This window comes from Pygocentrus nattereri, chromosome 12 (genome assembly GCF_015220715.1).
Source record: "Pygocentrus nattereri isolate fPygNat1 chromosome 12, fPygNat1.pri, whole genome shotgun sequence".
In the NCBI taxonomy this organism is placed as follows: domain Eukaryota; kingdom Metazoa; phylum Chordata; class Actinopteri; order Characiformes; family Serrasalmidae; genus Pygocentrus; species Pygocentrus nattereri.
In genome coordinates this window covers 19569698-19590786 of record NC_051222.1, presented here as the reverse complement: position 1 = coordinate 19590786, position 21089 = coordinate 19569698, and the positions used below count along the sequence as shown (strand labels likewise).

General features: G+C 38.5%; 1 protein-coding gene across 1 annotated transcript in view; it reads right to left on the bottom strand.

Moving 5' to 3' along the window:
- LOC108434698 (radixin) overlaps positions 1–21089 on the bottom strand; it is a 69178-nt gene that overhangs the window by 9984 nt on the left and 38105 nt on the right. Inside the window, exons 4-11 of the mRNA XM_017710028.2 lie at positions 16084–16179; positions 12935–13057; positions 11467–11618; positions 9475–9558; positions 9203–9349; positions 4109–4205; positions 3263–3426; positions 1850–1980 (exon numbers count right to left, since the gene is read on the bottom strand). Coding sequence (XP_017565517.1) covers positions 1850–1980; positions 3263–3426; positions 4109–4205; positions 9203–9349; positions 9475–9558; positions 11467–11618; positions 12935–13057; positions 16084–16179 — 994 coding nt within the window. The remainder of the gene's footprint in view (positions 1–1849; positions 1981–3262; positions 3427–4108; positions 4206–9202; positions 9350–9474; positions 9559–11466; positions 11619–12934; positions 13058–16083; positions 16180–21089) is intronic.

The window sequence follows — 21089 nt, the reverse complement described above, 5'->3', positions numbered from 1 at the left end:
GGCCACTATCATAATCAGAACGCACAACCGGATATAGTGCAAGACCAATGGCATAGGTACTTGTACACTTGAGGAGAGCTAACCATGCCAAACAACACTGACTGGCAACGAGACATCAGCTCAAAATGCCCTCCACTGGTCACGTTGATTTATGGATCAACCACAGCAAAAATTTACAAAGGAGAACAGATATGGATTCACAGCATGCTACTGGAGTACATGGGACTGCATACAGAGGGGACCATTATACAACATGAATATGGGAAATGCCCCTGGTTTTTATAGAAAAATAAATAAATAAACTTAGAAAAGGGGAAGGGAGGGCTTTAAACAGGTGTTTCTAAGTCTGAGTTTACCTTCCTCAGAAGCCAGCCCTATGAGAAGTGAGAAATTTCAGTTTAGTCAACTCAAAAGTGTATATGCCCCTCAAAAGTATGTGTGTTAGAGATGGAGTGTACAGGGGGTGTACAAAAAGACAAAAATGAAGCTCTCATACTCACTTGTCATTTTATCAAAAAACGCCACGCAACATTAACATGTGGCGTTGGTAAATGTATCATGTATAATGCCACTGCCGTGCTGAGTGGTCCTTCAACCAAAACCACCCAGCCAACAGCTCCTAAAGTCAGAAACTAACCACTGATTAACATCTAGAGGATGACTTTAAAAAAAAAAAAAAAAAAAAAGTGCTGCAGCAGATGAGTTACTGTCTATAACTTTATATCTACAAGATGCGTCTAATGATGGCTTTAATCTTAAAGTAACTTTACAGCTGTGAAATATCAATAAACAAAACAAATTCCTTTGTAACTAGAGAAACTGAGCTTTTGATCAATATGTGAGGTCCTTGTGAAATCACTGGACAGGTCTATGCTACATTCATCAAGTCATCTACACTGCCTGCCCTTTAGGTCAATGAATATTGATCGATATCCAGTAGCCATTATATATATTATAAAAAAAGATTGTTGTTGTCTCTGCCATCAAAAGATTAAACATACCACAGTAAAATAGTAACACAGCATAAACTAGAAATGCCACAGTAAAGACTTCCAGTGCTTTTTTTCTTAAATAAGTTATTAAAGCTGATTTGTTTAATCATTCAAATTGTTTTGCTCTGTGTTTGTTTGTTTATATATATATATATATATATATATATATATATTTTTTTTTTTTTTTTAAATGTACCTTCATATTATTTTAGTCAAACACTGAAAACGTTTGTGAGTAACAGATTACGATTACTGAAAGGCAGTGTTAAATTTGAAATATATGTGATAATGGTGTACTACATCACTAGTTACAGTCAAAAATGTGAAGCTATATCCAGTTTTAGGCTTTGGTTCTCTAGGGTTAAAAACTCTTGAAACACTGTTGTACCGCTTTCAATACCACACATACTGCAGTACTGCTGGGCTAAGAATGGTTCATCACTCAACTAATTTCTGGACTGTGGTGGTCCTATAGTGGTCCCTTTCCACTTAGAAAAGGGGTAAAGTGTGGCTGATAAATTATGCAGCAACAGAGGAGTTTCAGTGACTGCAAACTTAAATCTACATGGTAGATGTTTCTGATAAAATGGCTAATGAGTATGAGTATTTCATGCAGTGTTTTACAATGTTCTATTGTATATATCCCTGCATCCATACAATGAACTCCAACAGTACATAAATGAATCACTCTAGCCTTTAAGCATTAGATGATGTGTGAATTGCGATTGTAAACACTGATTTAATACTGCACCGTGACCTTCATTCAGAAATGCAAACATCAAATGAATAAGAATGGACAAAAAAAAATAAAAAGACGTAAGGATGAAAACACAGGTTCACTCATAAGGCTTTTATACCTTTCTGTGCCTTTATTGTTTGCTCTTCAATCTGTCTCAGGCGCTCAATCAGCTCATCCTTCTCACGTTCTATTCTTTCCTTCTCTTTTTCTGCATGCTCTCGCTTCTTCTTCTCATTTTCGAGTTGAGCCCTTAAAGAAAGAAGAAAAAAAAGTGACGTGGTTTATGTAATGTGTTAAAAAAGAGGAAATACACACACACACTCACACACACACTCACTCACACACACTCACACACACTCACACACACTCACACACACTCACACACACTCACACACACTCACACACACTCACACACACACACACACTCACACACACTCACACACACTCACACACACACACACCTCCGAATTTCCAGAGAATTTCCACAGTTTAGGGGAACCATTTAAGCACAATGAAGAGGACAAATACTGCCCTCTAAGGTTCAGCAAAAAAACATGCAACAACGCTGCTACACAATATCAGGGTTATGCTTGGAAGTATCTGCTCAATATTTTAAATATAGTCATTGATCAATTAAACATCTAGTATGTTGCCATGACTCTCAAATACAGCTTTTCAATGCCAAGGTCCATTGATGGCTCTACTGATAAAAGTTAACCAGCTACTGGAAAATTTATCACTGCAACACACCGAGTTGGATCATTTACAAGCAAGACAGCACTGATCCCAGCCATATCAGTAACATTAGTAATGTTAGCACTTGAGGACACCTTCTGCAGACAAGTGTTCACAGGCAAACTATAGATAATATAACCAGCAGTAAACTAACGAATGCAAGCTATAGTTCCCCTCAAAACAAGGCTTAAAGTAGCAGTATTGGAACGAGGGGGCTAGAAGCACAGAGGACTTGGTATATTCAGCCACTGTAGCCCTCATTGAACAACGGTAATGAAAATTAGAACTGCTTTTATGTGATTTTCATGTTGAGGTTCATGTGAAGCCAGATAATGAAAATGTTACTGAATTACTGAGTAAGTAAGTACTAAATACATTCTGACAAAGCTTATTTAGTGCACTCGTATAGCTAACAAAGTGCACAGTTTTTAAAAAGGGGGCGTGTCTTCAGGGCCAAATCTGAGCAAATATGACTATTGTGATTAACTACACAAAATTTTGTTTAGTCACGATTAAATAAACAAAATAAAGTGATTAATCAAGAAATGATGTTAACTGTTTGACACTCTTAATAGGAGCATAACTACACATAACCAGTCGACCATGTTACCCTTAACCACACATTAGTAAAAAGAACAAGCTCATGCTTGGCTTTGTGTAGAGCACAAGAGGTTAAAGTGGTGGTATTTAGAAAGTATCAGGGATATTTTTTGTTAACTTTAGTTAAAAATGTACAAAAGAACAGAATTTGATTCCTGCTTGGTTTTGATTCCAGGTGATGTAGGGCTGTACATACCTCTCCATCTGTTTCTGGTGCTTCTCCTCTCTGGCCTGCGCCTTCATCTGCTGCACCTCGATGGTGTCCGGCTTTCTCCTCCTCATATACAGCTCATGGTTGCCCATGCACAGAGCCAGGATTCGTTTGTTGATCCGCAACCGTGGTGCGTAGAACACAAAATCCTGCAATTTTACAAAGGTAACCAACTGAACCAAACTGCCACCATATTGCTGGTACTGCAGTTCGCACAACAATAATCTCAAAATATTTGATGTTTGCTGTAACAGAGGACATGGGAATTATATATTGGTGATTAAAGGTTTGGAATCTCTTGCCATATTAAAAATGTGTTATGTTCAACAGTAACAAAAAAGATGGATTTAATATTAGAAATTATTCAAAGGGACTTTTAAATGGTTTAGTCAAAAAATTCTACAAACAAAAAGTGAATTAAATGATAACTTCTGTATCCATTCTAATTTATATACACATTCTCCAGTCATTTTACAATCATAGCCCTGTTCATTCTTCTGGACACATCAACATTTTTATGATTTCTTTTGACAGCTCCCTGGTGTCCTACTGATGAGAAGTGAAGCTGAACAGGATTAGCATACAAGAATAACTGTATACAGACTGTATATATTCTGCTATCAAACTGGTTTTATGCTCTTGAAAATGTATATAATGTTAGTGGTGAATCTCTGTCTCTGCATATGTAGGACACAGTCCTAATTTATCATTTGTTAATGTATTGATCCATTGCCATCATTAGAATGTCACTCTATTAAGCGAACAAAAATCCCTGTGATCACATTTTGCTGGTACAGTTATAAAAACTATTACATTCTATAGAACACTTACTGGTGCTTTCTTATCAATGGGTTTGATGACGAATTTCTTGTCATTGAACGAAATATTTCGGATCTCGCTCCATGGGAAGCCAATCTTTGGTGTGAGTCTGTGGAGAATCCAAAACGAGAGTCAAAATTAGTTTCACCAAAATATATATATATATATATATATATATATATATATATATATATATATATATATATATATATATATATATATACATACATACACACACACACACACACACACACACACACACACACACACACACACACACACACACACACACACACACACACATATATATATATATATATATATATATATATATATATATATATATATATACATATATATACACACACACACACACACACACTGGTGCAACAATCATGACTTCTTATGACTGATTTAAATTCATCTGAAGCCTTGAAACCAAGATGGCTGATTTGTATTAGCCCAAGTTTGTTTTTTTAAAGCAGCAAATGGTAATAACATTAGCAAGTAAACAATAACAAGTAATACATATGTGAAGACACATCAGATTGATGGATCGATGAATAATATGATTGATATGAATGATATGAATAATATGAATGATTGATTAATATTTCTAGCAGTTATTTAGGCTTCAATGATTTTTTTTTTCCTTTGCTTTGTTTGATTTTGTAATGAACTTTAGGTGAAAGCAGTTTTGCTTTCAAATGCTTCGTGTGATTTCTAGAGAACTCAACATCTGTGGCACAATGAAGTCAAATACTGCTCTCTTCTGTCATTGAGTGTAACAACACTCTGGCGTGTGAACCAGCACTACCAATCAAACAAATAATTAATTTATAAATAAATCAAGCACACTAGAAGAACAACATTTCTTTTATACAGAAATCTGTATATATTAGAAACAAACAAACAAACAAACAAATAAACAAATAAATAGTAAATCCACTTTGTACTCTTTGTTTAAATACAAGTTAAAGATAAGAACTTGGGAGAGGGCAATTTAAGACTAGGAACATAGCAAAATGTCCTGAGCAAGAATGGGTCGAGGATCACACCTTTCACAAAAAAAAAAAAAAAAAAAAAAAAGCATCAGCAAATAATCCATCGTTTTAAGAGCAATGCTTAACAAGTGACTGCAAGGATTTAAGGTAGTTAGCAAATCATGCTGCATATAATCAAAAGACTCCGGGAATCTGGAGAAATTAAAAGGCAAAGCTGAAAACCAGAACTGAATGCCAGCGATCTTCAAACCCTGAGACAGCACTGCATTAAAAACCAGCTTGCTTCTGAAATGGATATCACCACATAGGCTCAACCCACAAATGCACAAATGCAAACCGTTGTCAAAACACTGTTGCTGCATCCATAAATGCAATTTAAGACTGCAGACATGAGAAATCACTTGTAATCAATTTCCATAGCGCCGCTGCTTTCTTAAACTCATTGGAAATGGAGAGATGCACAGTGGAATAATGGTCTGGCTAGTCAAGACTTAAAATAATGGAAATAATGGACATCAAATTCTCAAACCTAAAGAAGAAAAGGACCATCAAGACTGTTACCTGCATAAAGTTCAAAGGCCAGGGTCTGTCATGCTATGGGGTTGTATTAGTGGCACATGGCACTGGTAACCTGTGCAGGTATCCATAATGCTGAGAGGTATGTACACATTTTGGATCAACATATTCTGCCTTCTAGACCACATTACTTCAGGGATGGTCATCAGGTAAACCATCAAATATCCAGTTTTTGTACTGTTTACAATTTAATGCCTGCTGCTTTCTGCTTGATCAGCATTTTACATACTGACCCAACTTTTTGGAATTGAGTGTTGTATATTTTGTAATTCTCCAGTCACTTTCAAATAAATCTCAAGGCACACAGGTACAAGTCTTACATGATTCATGATGGTGAATACCGACGGCTTTGACCAATTACAGAGCCATTAAGATGCACAGACAATATTTCAGGCTTATTACATTCATATTAACAGTTAATATTATATTACATCCGTGCACACACCCATATTAAAAAGAGTTCAGCGGTGTTCTGCTTGGAGTGCTGAGGTCATTATTTTTCAGGAAATGGGATGTAACCCCACAACCACATGCTGTCCTGTATACTCAGATGCTTCCTGTAAGTCAGGGTCATGTATGAGTTCTCCTCTATACTGGAGGCTTGGGGCCAAAACACACACGCGCACCCACGTTCCTGACTGACGTATCCACTTCCAGCTTCTCCCCCTTAAAGCCAAAAATAACACTGTGCCCTTTACTGACTTGCATCCCAGCTCCTATCTCTCTCCCTCTCTCTCCAAACACCTTCCTGGAAGAGGGTCTCAAGCTGTCCAATTCTATATCTCCATACAGCACAAGATGACAGTCTGACATTACTATGGATGAGCATTTAATCATGCTATTTTTGCTATCTGAACACCTGCATTTATGAATAGCATTTCAAATACTCCAGAAATAAAATACTTTTATATTGTTCTGAATTAGGTTGGGTTCCTAAATGTAACACTTCTACAGTGCTAACAGTATTACTACTAAGTATCAAAAAAAACAGTACCAAATTTTAATAGCCAAGTATTTAGTCTGTGATCCAACAAACATGCCTGGCCCAAAATTTAGACTGCTGGTTGGCCATCAAAATTATATTCCATATGCATGCTATTTAAATTACAGTGCTTCTTGATCAGACTTTAATCCACTGTGGTCAGTAAAAAAAAAAACCCACAAAATATTTCATTCATCCAGCCACATGATACTACCAGGTTGGGAGGTTGAAGACTAGCATGTGCTTCCTCCTAGCCAGCCACCAGATCTTTTCAAAATGTTGCTAAAACATCGCTGGACAGCTCAACACGCTTAGAGGGGAATGCAAATAGTGAACTTGTTTACTCAAGTTATCTGAGCACGCTTGCAATGTGCCCAAAAAGAGCCATCACTTACAATCAGGAGCCGCAAAAAAAATTGTAATCTAATAGAAGATATTGGAAAATGTACAATACATAGCCCTAGCTAACAACAAAAACATGCAAGGTTTCACAATAATTTACTGTGTGCAGCAATAAGAGATCCTGCGGGGTATGTGATCGAACATGTGACCTACAGAATCTGCACAACTTTCGCAATACAAACATTCAATTCAGCACAGATGCAGCCATTGTGCTCACTCTGAGACGCAACATCAGCTGCTCATATTACAGACATACTCTTTGGTTCTGCAACACACATGCAGTCAAAAAATGAATAAGATAATAACCAAGCAATTACAGTAATTCTAAAAAACTACACATGCCTATTTTAAATAACTAAAAGTGTAAAGCACAGCTAAGAGTTCATAATCTCGCATCAACGTAAACAAAAAAGCCACATTTTAGACCCCTGCTGACTGAAGTCTGAGTATTAAGTTTCCATCCATATAGCTCTTGTGTTTCATTGACTTTTCATGCACTTCTGTTTTCAACCAGCAGAGGACGTCAACAGCCCCATGCAAAACTGCTAAGCATACCTTAATCATAACCTCAAAAACTACTGAGAACAGCAAAATCGAAACAAAGTGTGAAACATCTGAAATATTGCAATATTAATTCATACATATAGCATCTAACATCATTTTGAGCAATCAGCATTGTCAAATTACAGCGGAAAACCTCAGCAACCTCAAATATAACAAAGGATGAGACAGTATTTACATTTGTGATACTGTTGAAATATACTGACATTTTTTTTTGTTTTTTTGTTGAACCTCTCATATACCTTAACACAAAAAAATTATTTAACAAGCAATTTAAACAAATATGAAATTATCCTCATTAATTATAGTTAATAATTACATAAAAGCATGCTTGGTTCTGGTGTGTGATTTGCGAGGAGACAGAGAGTTGGCTATTTACTTTAAACATTTTTACTTCAACCACTGTATTGTATTTCCCCTCTGATGTTTACTTATGTTTGTGTAGTGTAATGTACCAAAAATAGTCATAGCTTATTTTCAGACGATTATTTTCCCATCTCTCTCTACATCATAAATGTAAATCGCTTTTTTTTTTTTTTATATTGTGCTTTTAAGACTCCTATGTAAATGTTCTGTTCTGACTGTCCTGTAACGTGCCTTGTTTAAAAAGGTAGTCCAGGCTGAAACACTCCTTACAACTTCTAGGCAGAATAGGCAGAGTTCTGCAGGCTGAATAGGTGAGTTGCAATGAGTTGGTTCTCATGACGTCACAGTAAAAATTACTTCAAAACACTTCCTGCATCGTAGTTTCCAAATACGTTTGAACGGACTAAGAGTGAACTGTATGTTTTGAAATGTTTTAAATAATATTGGGGCTTTTTAAAAATGTAAACAGTATGTAGTCCAGCTACCTAAATCCAAGTGAACAACAAATATTTTAATAAAGACATGCAAACAAGTTAACAGTTTTGAACAATAAAGGCAATAAAACTGCATTACAATTGTTAAAAACGTACGAGAAACACAGTGAGTCTACAGAGAAATGTTTAAAGCAGCTTGTTGCTATTTTATTTGATTTGATTAATTTATTGACTTTTTTTTTTAAATTTTACATCATAAGTGTGAAAGCAGGGGCTAAAATAACGGAAACGCCAATTTATCAGTAACTGGCCCGATATGTCCTTTTAGTGTCTTATATTACTGTTTTGTCCTCTGCTAAGATAAAGGTACATTTTAGTTTCTTCATCAGCCCATTGGTACCCACTGCATTCTGTCATGTTTCATAGCCAATGTTGGACAAAACCAGAAGCATCAGTCATAGGATTTATTCTATTCACATTCACACTATTTATATAGTAAACTGTTTATAGCGTAATTAACTGCATTTCTACTCCTGGAAAAATATCCCCCTTGATTTAACATATTTGCTATTTCCATCAAGATAGAAAACTAACAACATTACATCCTTCACACAAGTAACCATCCCATCCCTATGTACCGTGATTTATTAGCCAAATTATTTAGTAGCTAATTAACTAAATTACTGGATTACTCCTTCATTCTAATTAATTCAGAATATTCATTGATCTCTTTTAAACACCTTACACTCAATTTAAACTCAATTTATCACGGAAAACTCACTTGTCTTCATGTTCATAAATGTTGAGCCCTAGAGCATCCACTCCCAGCCACAGTTCTGTCCCCTTCTTATTCTTGATCTCAAAGTAGTTCACTCCATACATCTCCAGATCCTGAGCAATTTTCAGATATTCCATCATCGAGTCCTCTCTGGAAAGACACGCCAACAGTAGACAAGATCAGACAACCAAATAACATGCTGCCACATACTGTGCACACAGAAACTGCTATTAGCTATTGTATGCGTTTGTGTGATGGCTGAAAGCAGCAATTACCTGAGCATGCCTCTATGCTCCTCATGCCAGGTCTGTATTCTCTCCTCCCACTGTTCTTTAGTCAGTTTGTGTTGCTCTAGAACTCTGAACACAACAACGGATGTTAAAACAGCATTCAGAACAAACGGCACACCAACAGAACCAAACAAATAAGCATATAATGAATTTAAAACGTAATGGGAAATCTAATTTAAAAAATTGATTTAAAGCTGTATAGCCTGCTCTTTTTTCCAGGGGTCTCTCATTTATCATGGAAGTCAGAGTTAATGATTAACACTAACATTTGGGCACATCCAATCAGAGTAAAGTGGGTGGGAAGGGGAGGCGGGTTTATGTTATGCACATACCCACTCTCAAACGTCTGGACTTCAGTACAAATCAATCACAAATAATGCCTGTGATTTCTGGCATATATTTCAATAGAGGGTGTTGTGCCAGTCAGTTTAAAAAACAAACAAATGGAAAAAAAAACAAACTATTACCATATCATGACCTTAGAATTGAAAACCGTGTTAAACCTGAAAAATATGTAAAGGTTCTGGCACCCCAGTGCAACCTTGACATGCTTTGTTGATTTAAAAATTTGGACTAACAATGTCATACTTATTCATGTTTTAGCTTATTTTCACTTGAATCAACAAAATGTCATTTGACTGGGGGTGTTGTTCATAATTTTGCATATGACAGCATCATTCTGATGACACCCAGTACAATCACGTAGGCTGTGTGCACCATCCAACCATAATCACATTAACATACGTCCTTGTTTTTGCCATACTGAAAAATGCATCAAATCAAGACACAACCATTTAGTTTTACAATGAATTGGATTTTGTGTATTGTTACAGCCCTACTAATAAATAAAGTGAGACTTCCTAGATGGATTTATAGACTACAAAATCTAACAACCCATCCCTCTGAACTAATTTAGGATCATCTGAGCTCACATTTCTTCATTCAAGTTTGACAATATTAGTAATACAAAAACAAGCTTTTTTGTGGTTTGTGGACTCTGACTGGACTTCATAGGGATTATAACTTGCAAAGTTATCCTTCAACAAACGCTTAGTCCTTCCCTCAAGCCAAATCACCACACAAGGTAATTTAGTGAGCAACTATCAAATGCTTGCCAAGGCCCAGAGACGTTTAATTATAGCTCATGACACATAGGATTGTGTTTTGACACTGCCTAGTCCGGCATAAGTTTGAAACGATTTGAGACAGCTGATGTCTGAGGTCTCTTTAAAGTCATAAGCTCACCATTATGGTCTTTCTACTGCAATTTGCTGTGGATTAAATCAAATTCAAAGGAAAAACAGAATGATGTTAAATAAAGTTCAATACGCAGCACTGCCTACTACTAATTTTTAGTCATTCACAATGGACAAAATGGAACAAAGTACAGACAAAATGTTCAAAGAAAGCTGCTAGTACAGTTTCATGTGATGTGCTCTGTAAAAATAAACACCAGGACATAAAACAGCAGCAGAAGCCCTAGCCACATGTCAGCATGCGTCATCACATGTGTCATCAGTATGCTAGACCAGTAGGTGTTATGTTAAGACCATTTTAATATGAGGCCAAAATGTATTTGCATGGAATGGGTCTGAATTTTGTTGGTGCTTTGGTCCATTTTTACAGATAACAGTTTGTCATACAGTGTCAGAAACCACAAACAAGTCTATTTGAGATTATTTAACAGCTGTGGCAAATGGGTAATTTTAGGAATGCAGTTTGCAAAGAGCTAACTGCTTAAGTCATAAGCTGTTACTTGTTAGCTTCATTAGTCTCAAAGCTTTAGTGAGAAATGAAAGAAGCAAACTTCAGACACCACACATCTCAGTTCAACCAAATGTGGGATGACAGGAACACCGTACATTTTGCGATCCATTAACTCTCCTGGTCTATGAAGGAAGAGGCGATGTATTCGTACACATTCAGAATGATCATTCAGTAAGGAATGAAGGAATTCAGCAAAGTCACAGAAATCACCTCTGTGGCAGCAGCCTTTCATTGGCAAGATAGCCAGGCTTGTGGATGTCTTTGTTGTAGTCTGCATATTTGGCCTGAACTGCGTACGACGCCAGAAGCACTGCTGTCTCTGGAGGGCAGTAATTTTCATCATTCAAAATGGCCTCCTTCACCTAGGAAGAAACAGCAAACAGAGCTTTAGACTTGGTAGCTGGTTATACTGTTCATTACCTTTTAAATACTGACATAAAAGTGTTATGGTACCAATAGAATTCCACCAACAACACAGTGCATCAAACATTCCATGTCATTCAATACCCAATTTTAAAACCTACGTAGTTGGGCTCATAAGCATCAGTGAGCCAGTTTCAAATCCACACTGATTTGCTGTTTAAATAACATCCCATACATATCTAATTGATGACAGCACTTCAGGATTAGTCTGCAATCCATTGCAGTCAGTAAACACAATGTCAGGGCACTGAAACGACACCCAGTCCTACCTAAGAAACACTGTACTGACTAGAGCACTCCGTAAAATGCAGAAGCTAGCATCTGACCCTAAGTGCAGTATACGGTGTGATATGTATCAAACTACAAAGTGTGTTAATTGAGTGCTAATCATAGATTGACTTTGAAAACCTCAAGTCAGGATTAGGCTTTGAGGTCTAATACAAATTCTCTTGCTCAGCTGTGTGAGACAACCTTATGAATGCTGAATAGTTCCTAGACCAGTATTTCCAATCGAAGGCCGTACAATCCCACTCCATTTGCGGGATTGTTAATTAGTTACTTAATTTAATCAGATGTGATTGATCAGAGGTTCCCAACTTTGTCCTCAGGGTCTACTGGACTGTGCAGATTTTTGTTACAAACCATCTCGCAACACACAGGGATGAACGAACAATGTGGACCATTTGGGGGGCCTTGAGAACTAGGTTATAACCACTGTGCTATGCTGGGGAGATATTGTAGCAGAGATATACTCATTTACTGCTGGTTCCACTACTGTGTTAGCTGTGAAGTTCAGAAGTGAAGTTCTTAAGGACCTGCTGGAGCAGCGAGAACTCTGGTGAACCTAAGGTAGACTTATGAAGAGTAACTTGCCCAGAAATCATTTGCTAATGTGGGCTTCATCTTGTAAACTACTACTAGGCATATACATGACTGCCACTGTAAGCTGGCTAGTTAGCAAGTTAAAGGCTACACATGATTTAACTTCTTTGAGATGATTTCACTTGCTAAGATATCGTTTTTTCTAATGTGCACTTCTGAGTTGCAGGGTGCAGTCAGCAAGGGCATGAAACAGGACAGGGCTGACTCCAGTTTTAATGAAGGGCAAGTCTATCATCTCGCACTGAAACTGATCCAACACCAGTATTTAAGCTACAAACTAAATTTAAAAAATCAGTTTTGAAAGAAAAAAAAGTATATATATTAAATAAATAAATAAAAAATAAATAAATAAATTCAAACATTGAAACATTACCTGCAAGAAGAAGAGGCGCTGTGTAATCTCCTGGATCAGCTCTTCAGACACGTCCTCTGGGAAGAACTTTGCTCGGAACTTGAATTGTAGAGGGTTCTCCTTTTTCACATCCTGCTGTGTCACCTAAGAAACAACAACAACAACAACAACAACAACAACAACAACAACAACAACAACAACAACAACAACAACAACAACAACAACAACAACAACAACAACAACAACAACAACAACAACAACAACAACAACAACAACAACAACAACAACAACAACAACAACAACAACAACAACAACAACAACAACAACAACAACAAGTTAAATTAAGCACAGACTGTATGATGAATGTAATGAAGTTCCATGACCTTAAAAATTGTGCAACTTTAAAAAATACTTTCACAGCAGATGAATTTAAGAGTACTGTGCTTGAGTCAACAAGAATGGGCAATAATGCATTTTCCTTTCATACAGCAACATGTTTCTAAGGAAACCTCTGCATTGACAGAAGTTTTTGAGCTATAGGAGCATGTCATTTGATGACAGTGGGGCAGGAGTGGCAGGAGTACAACATTATTAGGTAATATTTTTCTCTGCTTACTGGTGCACAGAGATGTCATTAAATCTCAGATTATGTTTTGGTAGCAGGCAAAAAAATCATTACACTCCAGTCAATGTTTATACAGGCAAAAACCATTCGTTTGTCTTTTAAATGGTATATAATACAACGTGCCTAATATGACCAGGAGCATAAAATAAAGTAAAAAACTGACATTTTGATTTCAGGTTGACTCTAAGCTGTGTGGATTGAATCTAAAATATAAGTGATTGGCCTGAGGTCTCACTCGCTCTGCCTTTCACCTTCACTTTCTCTCTTACTCTCTTTCATCTTCAACATGCTGCATTATGCCCACCTCCAGCCCAGGAGCGACCTGAATACTTTCCACCAGAACCACTTCTTAAAGAAATCCTGCTGTACATCAATGTGACCGTCCCACACTGCAACGCCGGCTGGGATCACTTCAGTCCCTACCATTAAAATCTTTCTTTCTCCTTTCCTTCTCCCTCTTGTACACACAGGACCACACAAGCACAGAGAAACACATATATGCAGTCTCTGCAGTGGGTACATATTACATCCAGGAGTGCTGAACTCATCTTTACTTGGGCAAAACCCACACCCACACCCACACACACAGACAGACAGACACACACAATGAAAGGATGCTGCATTAGGCATTAAAGGGGATTTAAACTGATTTCCACATAATTTAATGGTTAAGACATACAAATCATTCAGAGTGGGTTGATGTGAAATGCTCCATGATAGAGAAATTTTGTGACTCAGAATTGTTCACAGTGGTGACAGAAACCAGCTGTCCAAAAAGTCTGGCACTAAAATCTTCCCCACTGAAAGTTGCTATATGAAATGACTACTAATTAGAGCTGGGCGATAAATCGATTTTATCGATTAATTTGAATTTACAGTTAAGGACGATGTGTTTTTATGAAAATCGTTTTTTCTCAGATTTAATTTCCGCCACTGACCCTTTGGGCTCCCGTAGTTCAGAATCACCTTAGCCCCTCCTCCCGCGCGCTTGTACAAACAACTTGACGGCGGTTGGGAAAAAGACAGAGCTTGTGCCCAAGAAAGGAGTAACCAGCTCCGTGGTCTGGAATTGGTTCGGTTTTGCGGCGACGGACGCAGACCAAACAAGTCCTCGCTGTAAGGTGTGTTTTAAAACTGTTGCTTCCAAAGGAAGCAGCGCTACAAATTTATTCCAACAGGCATGCAGCGGAATGGGAGAAGAGCTGCTCCCAGCGGAGTGAAAACAGCCGCAACACTAGCACGCCATCCAAAGTAAAGCAAACAACGGCCCCTGACACGTTTTTGAACTGTGTGCCATATGATAAGAATGGAGCACGGTGGAAGGCAATCACAGATGCTGTAGCGCTGTTTATTGCAAAAGACATGGTGCCCATATGTACTGTGGAAAAGTCAGGATTCATTAACATGTTGAAAGTTTTAGACGAAGACCGACTCAGCTGTATGACTACAGACAGCGCCACCAATATGATCAAAGCTCTGAAAGACAACGAGTGGCCAAGTCTCCAGTGTTTTGGACACAGACTGCACAATGCTATAGGTAAGGGTCTAGCATTCAAATTATTCAAAAAAATAAGTGATTAAATGAATTGAACAGCTCAATTAATGCATGTTATAATTGATTGATTTCATCATTGTGTAGAATATACACAAAATGTAGGCTACATGCATGATTATAATATATGTATATAGATACTTTATTTATCGAGAAATAAATTAAGGTGTCCAGTAGCTTATACACAACATACATTTGAAGGTGCATTGTCTCAGTGCAAGTTCGAATCTAAGCTATGTTGGAGAAAGTTACTGTATGTTCATTTACAGTGTTAATTTCCATCACTGTTTACAATGGGATGGTCTGCCATCTCATCTACAAGCTTGTTTTTTGGCTTGTTTCTGTTTGCACTTTATCCTCAAAGGGGAAATTTAAGTCAAAACACAAAACTACCTAAATATGATTACTTGAAAACATAACCATAACCTTAAAAGGGGTTTCAATTGTAAAAAGGCTAAAGCCACATTGCAAAGCTACCACAAAACAAAACAAATCACATCTCAAGATGTCTCAAACATCAGGCAAGGTGTTCTGTGAGGAAGCTGTAATGGAGCAATACATGCATCAGACGTCTGGGTCCCATCAAAGCCATTGCGAACATTTCTAAACAGACTATTTCAGACCAAATTACTCTGAATTGGTCTACATCTTAATCATTAAATTTTAACAGAAATTTTGAAAATTTAACAGCCATCTTTGGAAAAACACTTTACACCTAGTCAGGACCATTTTGTTGATGCTCACACTGTAGTTTATCCCTGTTTTTCTCTGGGTTTCCTACACAGTGAAGACACTTTTGTCCTGAAGTTTTTCCATCAGAAGGGTTCTGGTCAGATGCTTCTTTTCACTGCTTGGCACTCCAGAGCAGGAAGGCCATTAAACTGCACATCTGAGGCCCACACTAACCACAGGCTAATTGGAGCAGGGGCTTTTTTGAAACTGGCAGGAACTGTGGAAAGGGGGGGGGGACTTGGAGAAAAAGAAAAACCTTACCTTCTTATTGAGCTTCAGCCACGTGGTGTAGCCTTTACTGTCTGTGTACTGCAGCCCAAAAAACCAAACCTCACGCAGACCCACAGTCTTCACCACCTAGAGGAAAAACACAAATGACCCATGTAAGTTCAAGTGCATGTAAATTGCTGGGTGACGACAGTAATAGCCTGCCTTAGTGCTGTGCCATGTGGCTAAATATTCCCGTCACTTCTGGTGAGAAATATCAACATTTTAACATGAGCAGGGGTCAGTCTTTGATTAAAGTATATCAGGGTCGACTCTTCACCAATGACTAAATAGAAAACCATGGATTTCATCATTAAGAATGGTTTAATTACTGTTATGTCACCATCAACCACACTATCAGCTGTAATTAAGTGGAGTTAAGAGAACCTGGAGTTGTGCATCACAAAATAACCTCTGTGTGAAGAAAAACCTGCCTACTCAAATATGACTTCAGAGTTTAAATTGACTTTTTAACCAAAAGCATTGGTCAAACTAGTGTCAATTAATAGTTATTCGGTTAATTATCAACATCCCTATTACCAACAATAATACCATTACACAAACAAAACACTGCTGCAACACCTGTATGTGATGCTGCCGTTTAAGGAACATCAAATCCCCATTTAAAACAAGCAGCCAAGGAGAACCAGGCAGACAATGACCAATGTGTGTAATTCATCCACAAGACAAGAAAAATGAATACTTCACAACAGGTTTCTGAGTCCCAATACAGTCCCCTCAAAAATCTTGCAAAGAGGGTTTTCTGCTTCACAAAGCCAAGTTTAAATCTGCAGCGACAGCTGACCAGTCAGATATGATTTGGAATGCTTCAACACAGTGACAGCAAAGCGCAATGTATGCTCCCGAGAAAAATCAAGAAAAAAAGACCACTGAACATTGCTGTGGCTCTGTATGAAAGACATTTCTACAAAAAAAAAAAAAAAAAAAAAAAAAAACCCTAAACATGCATCCAAAGTGGCTAAAGAACCCAGTCTATAAAAGCAGACAACACTGTAGATCATGATAAACTCCAGACTGGATCAGAATAAAGTTAAAGCTACAAGAGCATTCAAGACCAACTAGTATCAGATACTGTAACCTACAAATGTAGTCAAATAATTAAGTGAGTGCCTCAGATGCTTGACATGACAGTGAATCTGCAGAGCCACACTTTCATTTGACCAGTTTATAGTAAACAAAAGTCTTAAGAGGTTCTAAAAGGCACAGATGTGGTTAAATTTGTGAGTGGCTGCAGGTCCCTGCACAGCCCAGCTGGGCTCTACGGTCCTCTTGTGAGAACACACCCAAGGCGAAAGTGTGAACCTAGAGCGTGAAAGTGAGTGCATCATAGCACACAAAACCACACGCAGGTTACCACAGAACTCCTCGCAAGTCTAACTGCGCTGTTTAAGGACCGAGTTCAGACAATCATCTCTGTAAAGAAGTCAGGCTATTTAATTTCGCAGAGCCACTTAAACTAAGATGACTGCACACATTACTACTACTACTACTTCAGCCTCATCAGTTTTATGAATTCATTAGTATGAAATCATGAATTCTGTCAATGTTTTCATTCATCAATGTTCTCCTGCTACAATATGCAACTTTTAGAAACGTTGTGTCCGCCAATCCTGACTGCTAGCCACGGATCTATAACCTAATCTAAGCATACTTTGCTAACTTGAGCTTTTAGTGTGTCCTCCTCATCTGATACGTCGTTTATTATCGAGTAATGATTCTTTCCATTGTAGAAATGTTTTGAAGACCGTTTCCACTGCATCCTAGCATGTTGGCTATTCTTCCTGCATTCTGCTGCAACCGCCAGCAGCGAATAACCCCAAAAAAGAAGTTGTACCTTCAAAACATTGCTCCTACCTTCAGTATACAGAGTTTTCTGGATTTTACACCAGCTAATCCCAACCCCGCTTTACACCAGCTAATCCCAACCCCGCTTTACACCAGCTAATCCCAACCCCGCTTTACACCAGCTAATCCCAACCCCGCTTTACACCAGCTAATCCCAACACTGCTACTTCTGTCTAATTTTAAAATTACATACAGTAGCAGAAACCTTCTAAGCAAGTGAAATGTTTCTGGCAAGTATGTGGATGACTTGGGTACAGATTTCAGAAAGCTAAAAGCTACATGAAACTTTCCATTATTTGTTAGCTACACTGGTCTTGTTAGCAAAGAGAAAAAAAAAAAAACAGACAAAGCAAGTGTGTTGTTATAATACATTATAATATGCTTTTCTGATCATTTGGTGTATATCAGTACTTGTAGAACATTGATCAACTGCATGTTTCACTATACGGAGAGCAACATTATTCCAATATACCTGAATTTAGTGCAAAACAGTATGCCAGAAAAAAAAAAAAAAATGATATTGTGACATTGTTTAGTGTAAAAATTTCCCAACGTATTGCGATTTACATTTTTGCCATCACCCACCTCTTGACTAGAGCCAAGGGGAAAGTGATTACATTTGACAAATTTCTTTTCAGAGTACACAAACCAGGCATGCACTACGTGATTCTAGCCCACTTTAATGCCGATTTGCTCATAGCCAACTGAATTTCAGAATCTGTCTACATTTTAACTGGATTGACTGTCGCTTGCTGTGCAGACTGAGGGTGAATCGATGCCTAATTAAATGCCTAAATGAGCTCTGAATGACCAGTCGGATGAAAAGACGGAAATCTGACAGGTCAGGAATTTTGGTTACTTGTCTTGAAGTGTGAACAGATAGCATAAATCGATTTCTCAAAGTTGCATGCAAACCACATACACAATTGCCACCACCACATGGGTGAACACACATAGGATAGCAAAACAGAGGCGAAGAGGGAAAAAAAAAAAAAAAAAGTTTAACGGGTGCGATTTAGTCGTTGTTCATCACAGCCGTGATGTTATTCGTGAAAACACATGAACATGAGTGTTCTATTGCTTTTATAGAACAGTTAAATAATTAAAGTGAGTAATAAGTAAACTGGGCTGTGAACGTCATTTAATGTTTTTAAATGTTAGCAGTTCCGTCCACCAAATTATAAAGTTATAGTTCTTTTCCAAGCATCTCGTTGCTGCGTCACAGTAACAAACTTCACTCACGTGCTGCAAAGTATGCTGTAAGCCTCTCCTTTTGAAGTACGTACCGAGTCATATTTCACGATAACACACTCCCTCTCGTGTTCTACTGCTTAACTGGCACCCGTAACTGGCGATACACTACACCACTTGAAATGGGCAAAAGGGCTGGGATCTTTAAATAGACACTGAGTGCATGCCACTCGGTGCCATCTCTACAGAGACATGACTAATGTGGCATCACTTTCCTGCAAAGGTCCCAAGGCAAGACTGCCTATGTCCCAGCAAAAATGGGCATTGGAGCGGCAGGATGTGCACCCTGACTCTCCTCTCCCTAACTGCAGCAGCAGATGAGACTCAGTGGAGCAGCACTTTAAAACTGATCTGGGATTAGTTTCCTGTGTCCAATCCCTGACCGTTATTTTTAGTGGACGGTAAACTGCAAGCTGCTCTCGGATCAGTGTAAAAGGGTAACTTGAATCAACGTCAACCAAAGGCCTCCCTCCAGCGCTCCATGGCACCACAGCCCAGAATGCGGAATGCTGACGGGGGAGCAGAGCACCAGCCACTTTCTCTTAAAGGGACATGAGCGACCAAGGAAAGTGCTAGAACAACACATCGGTACACGGCAGGGGTGTAAATCTCTGACCTTGAAATGGGTTTGACTTATGATTCTTTAGGAAATCGCTCAGTTCATCATGAAAGATCAAACTATACCACAATGTGATGAGATCGTTTTGATCACATTCTAACTTGGTTCTGCAGAACATTTAGATGGCAGCACAAATAATGTGTGTATTTGGCATGTACAGTGTATCACCAAAGAGAGCACACCCCTCACATTTCTGCAGATATTTAAGTACATCTTTTCATGGGACCACACTGACAAAATGACACTGACACAATGAAAAGTAGTCTGTGTGCAGCTTATGTAACAGTGTAAATTTATTCTTCCCTCAAAATAACTCAGTATACAGCCATTAATGTCTAAACCACCAGCAACAAAAGTGAGTACACCCCTAAGAGACAGTTCCTGAAGTGTCAATATTTTGTGAGGCCACCATTATTTTCCTGAACTGCCTTAACTCTCCTGAGCATGGAGTTTACCAGAGCTTCACAGGTTGCCACCGGGATGCTTTTCCACTCCTCCATGATGACATCACGGAGCAGGTGGATATCAGAGACTTTGCGCTCCTCCACCTTCCGCTTGAGGATGGCCAAAGATGTTCTTTTGGGTTTAGGTCTGGGGACATGCTTGGCCAGTCAATCACCTTTACCCTCAGCCTCTTCAATAAAGCAGTGGTCATCTTAGGAGGTGTGTTTGGGGTCATTATCATGCTGAAACACTGCCCTGCAACCCAGTTTCCGGAGGGAGGGGATCATGCTCTGCTTCAGTATTTCACAGTACATATTGGAGTTCATGTGTTCCATGAAATGTAACTCCCCAACACCTGCTGCACTCATGCAGCCCCAGACCATGACATTCCCACCACCATGCTTGACTGTAGGCATGACACACTCTTTGTACACCTCATCTGATTGCCGTCACACATGCTTGAGACCATCTGAACCAAACAAATTAATCTTGGTCTCATCAGACCATAGGATATGGTTCCAGTAATCCATGTCCTTTGTTGACATGTCTTCAGCAAACTGTTTGCGGGCTTTCTTGTGTACAGACTTCAGAAGACGCTTCCTTCTGGGGTATCAGCCATGCAGACCAATTTGATGTAGTATGCGGCATATGGTCTGAGCACTGACAGGCTGACCCCCCACCTCTTCAGTCTCTGCAGCAATGCTGACAGCACTCCTGCGCCTTTCTTTCAAAGACAGCATTTGGATGTGACGCTGAGCACGTGCACTCAGCTTCTTTGGACGACCAACACAAGGTCTGTTCTGAATGGACCCTGCTCTTT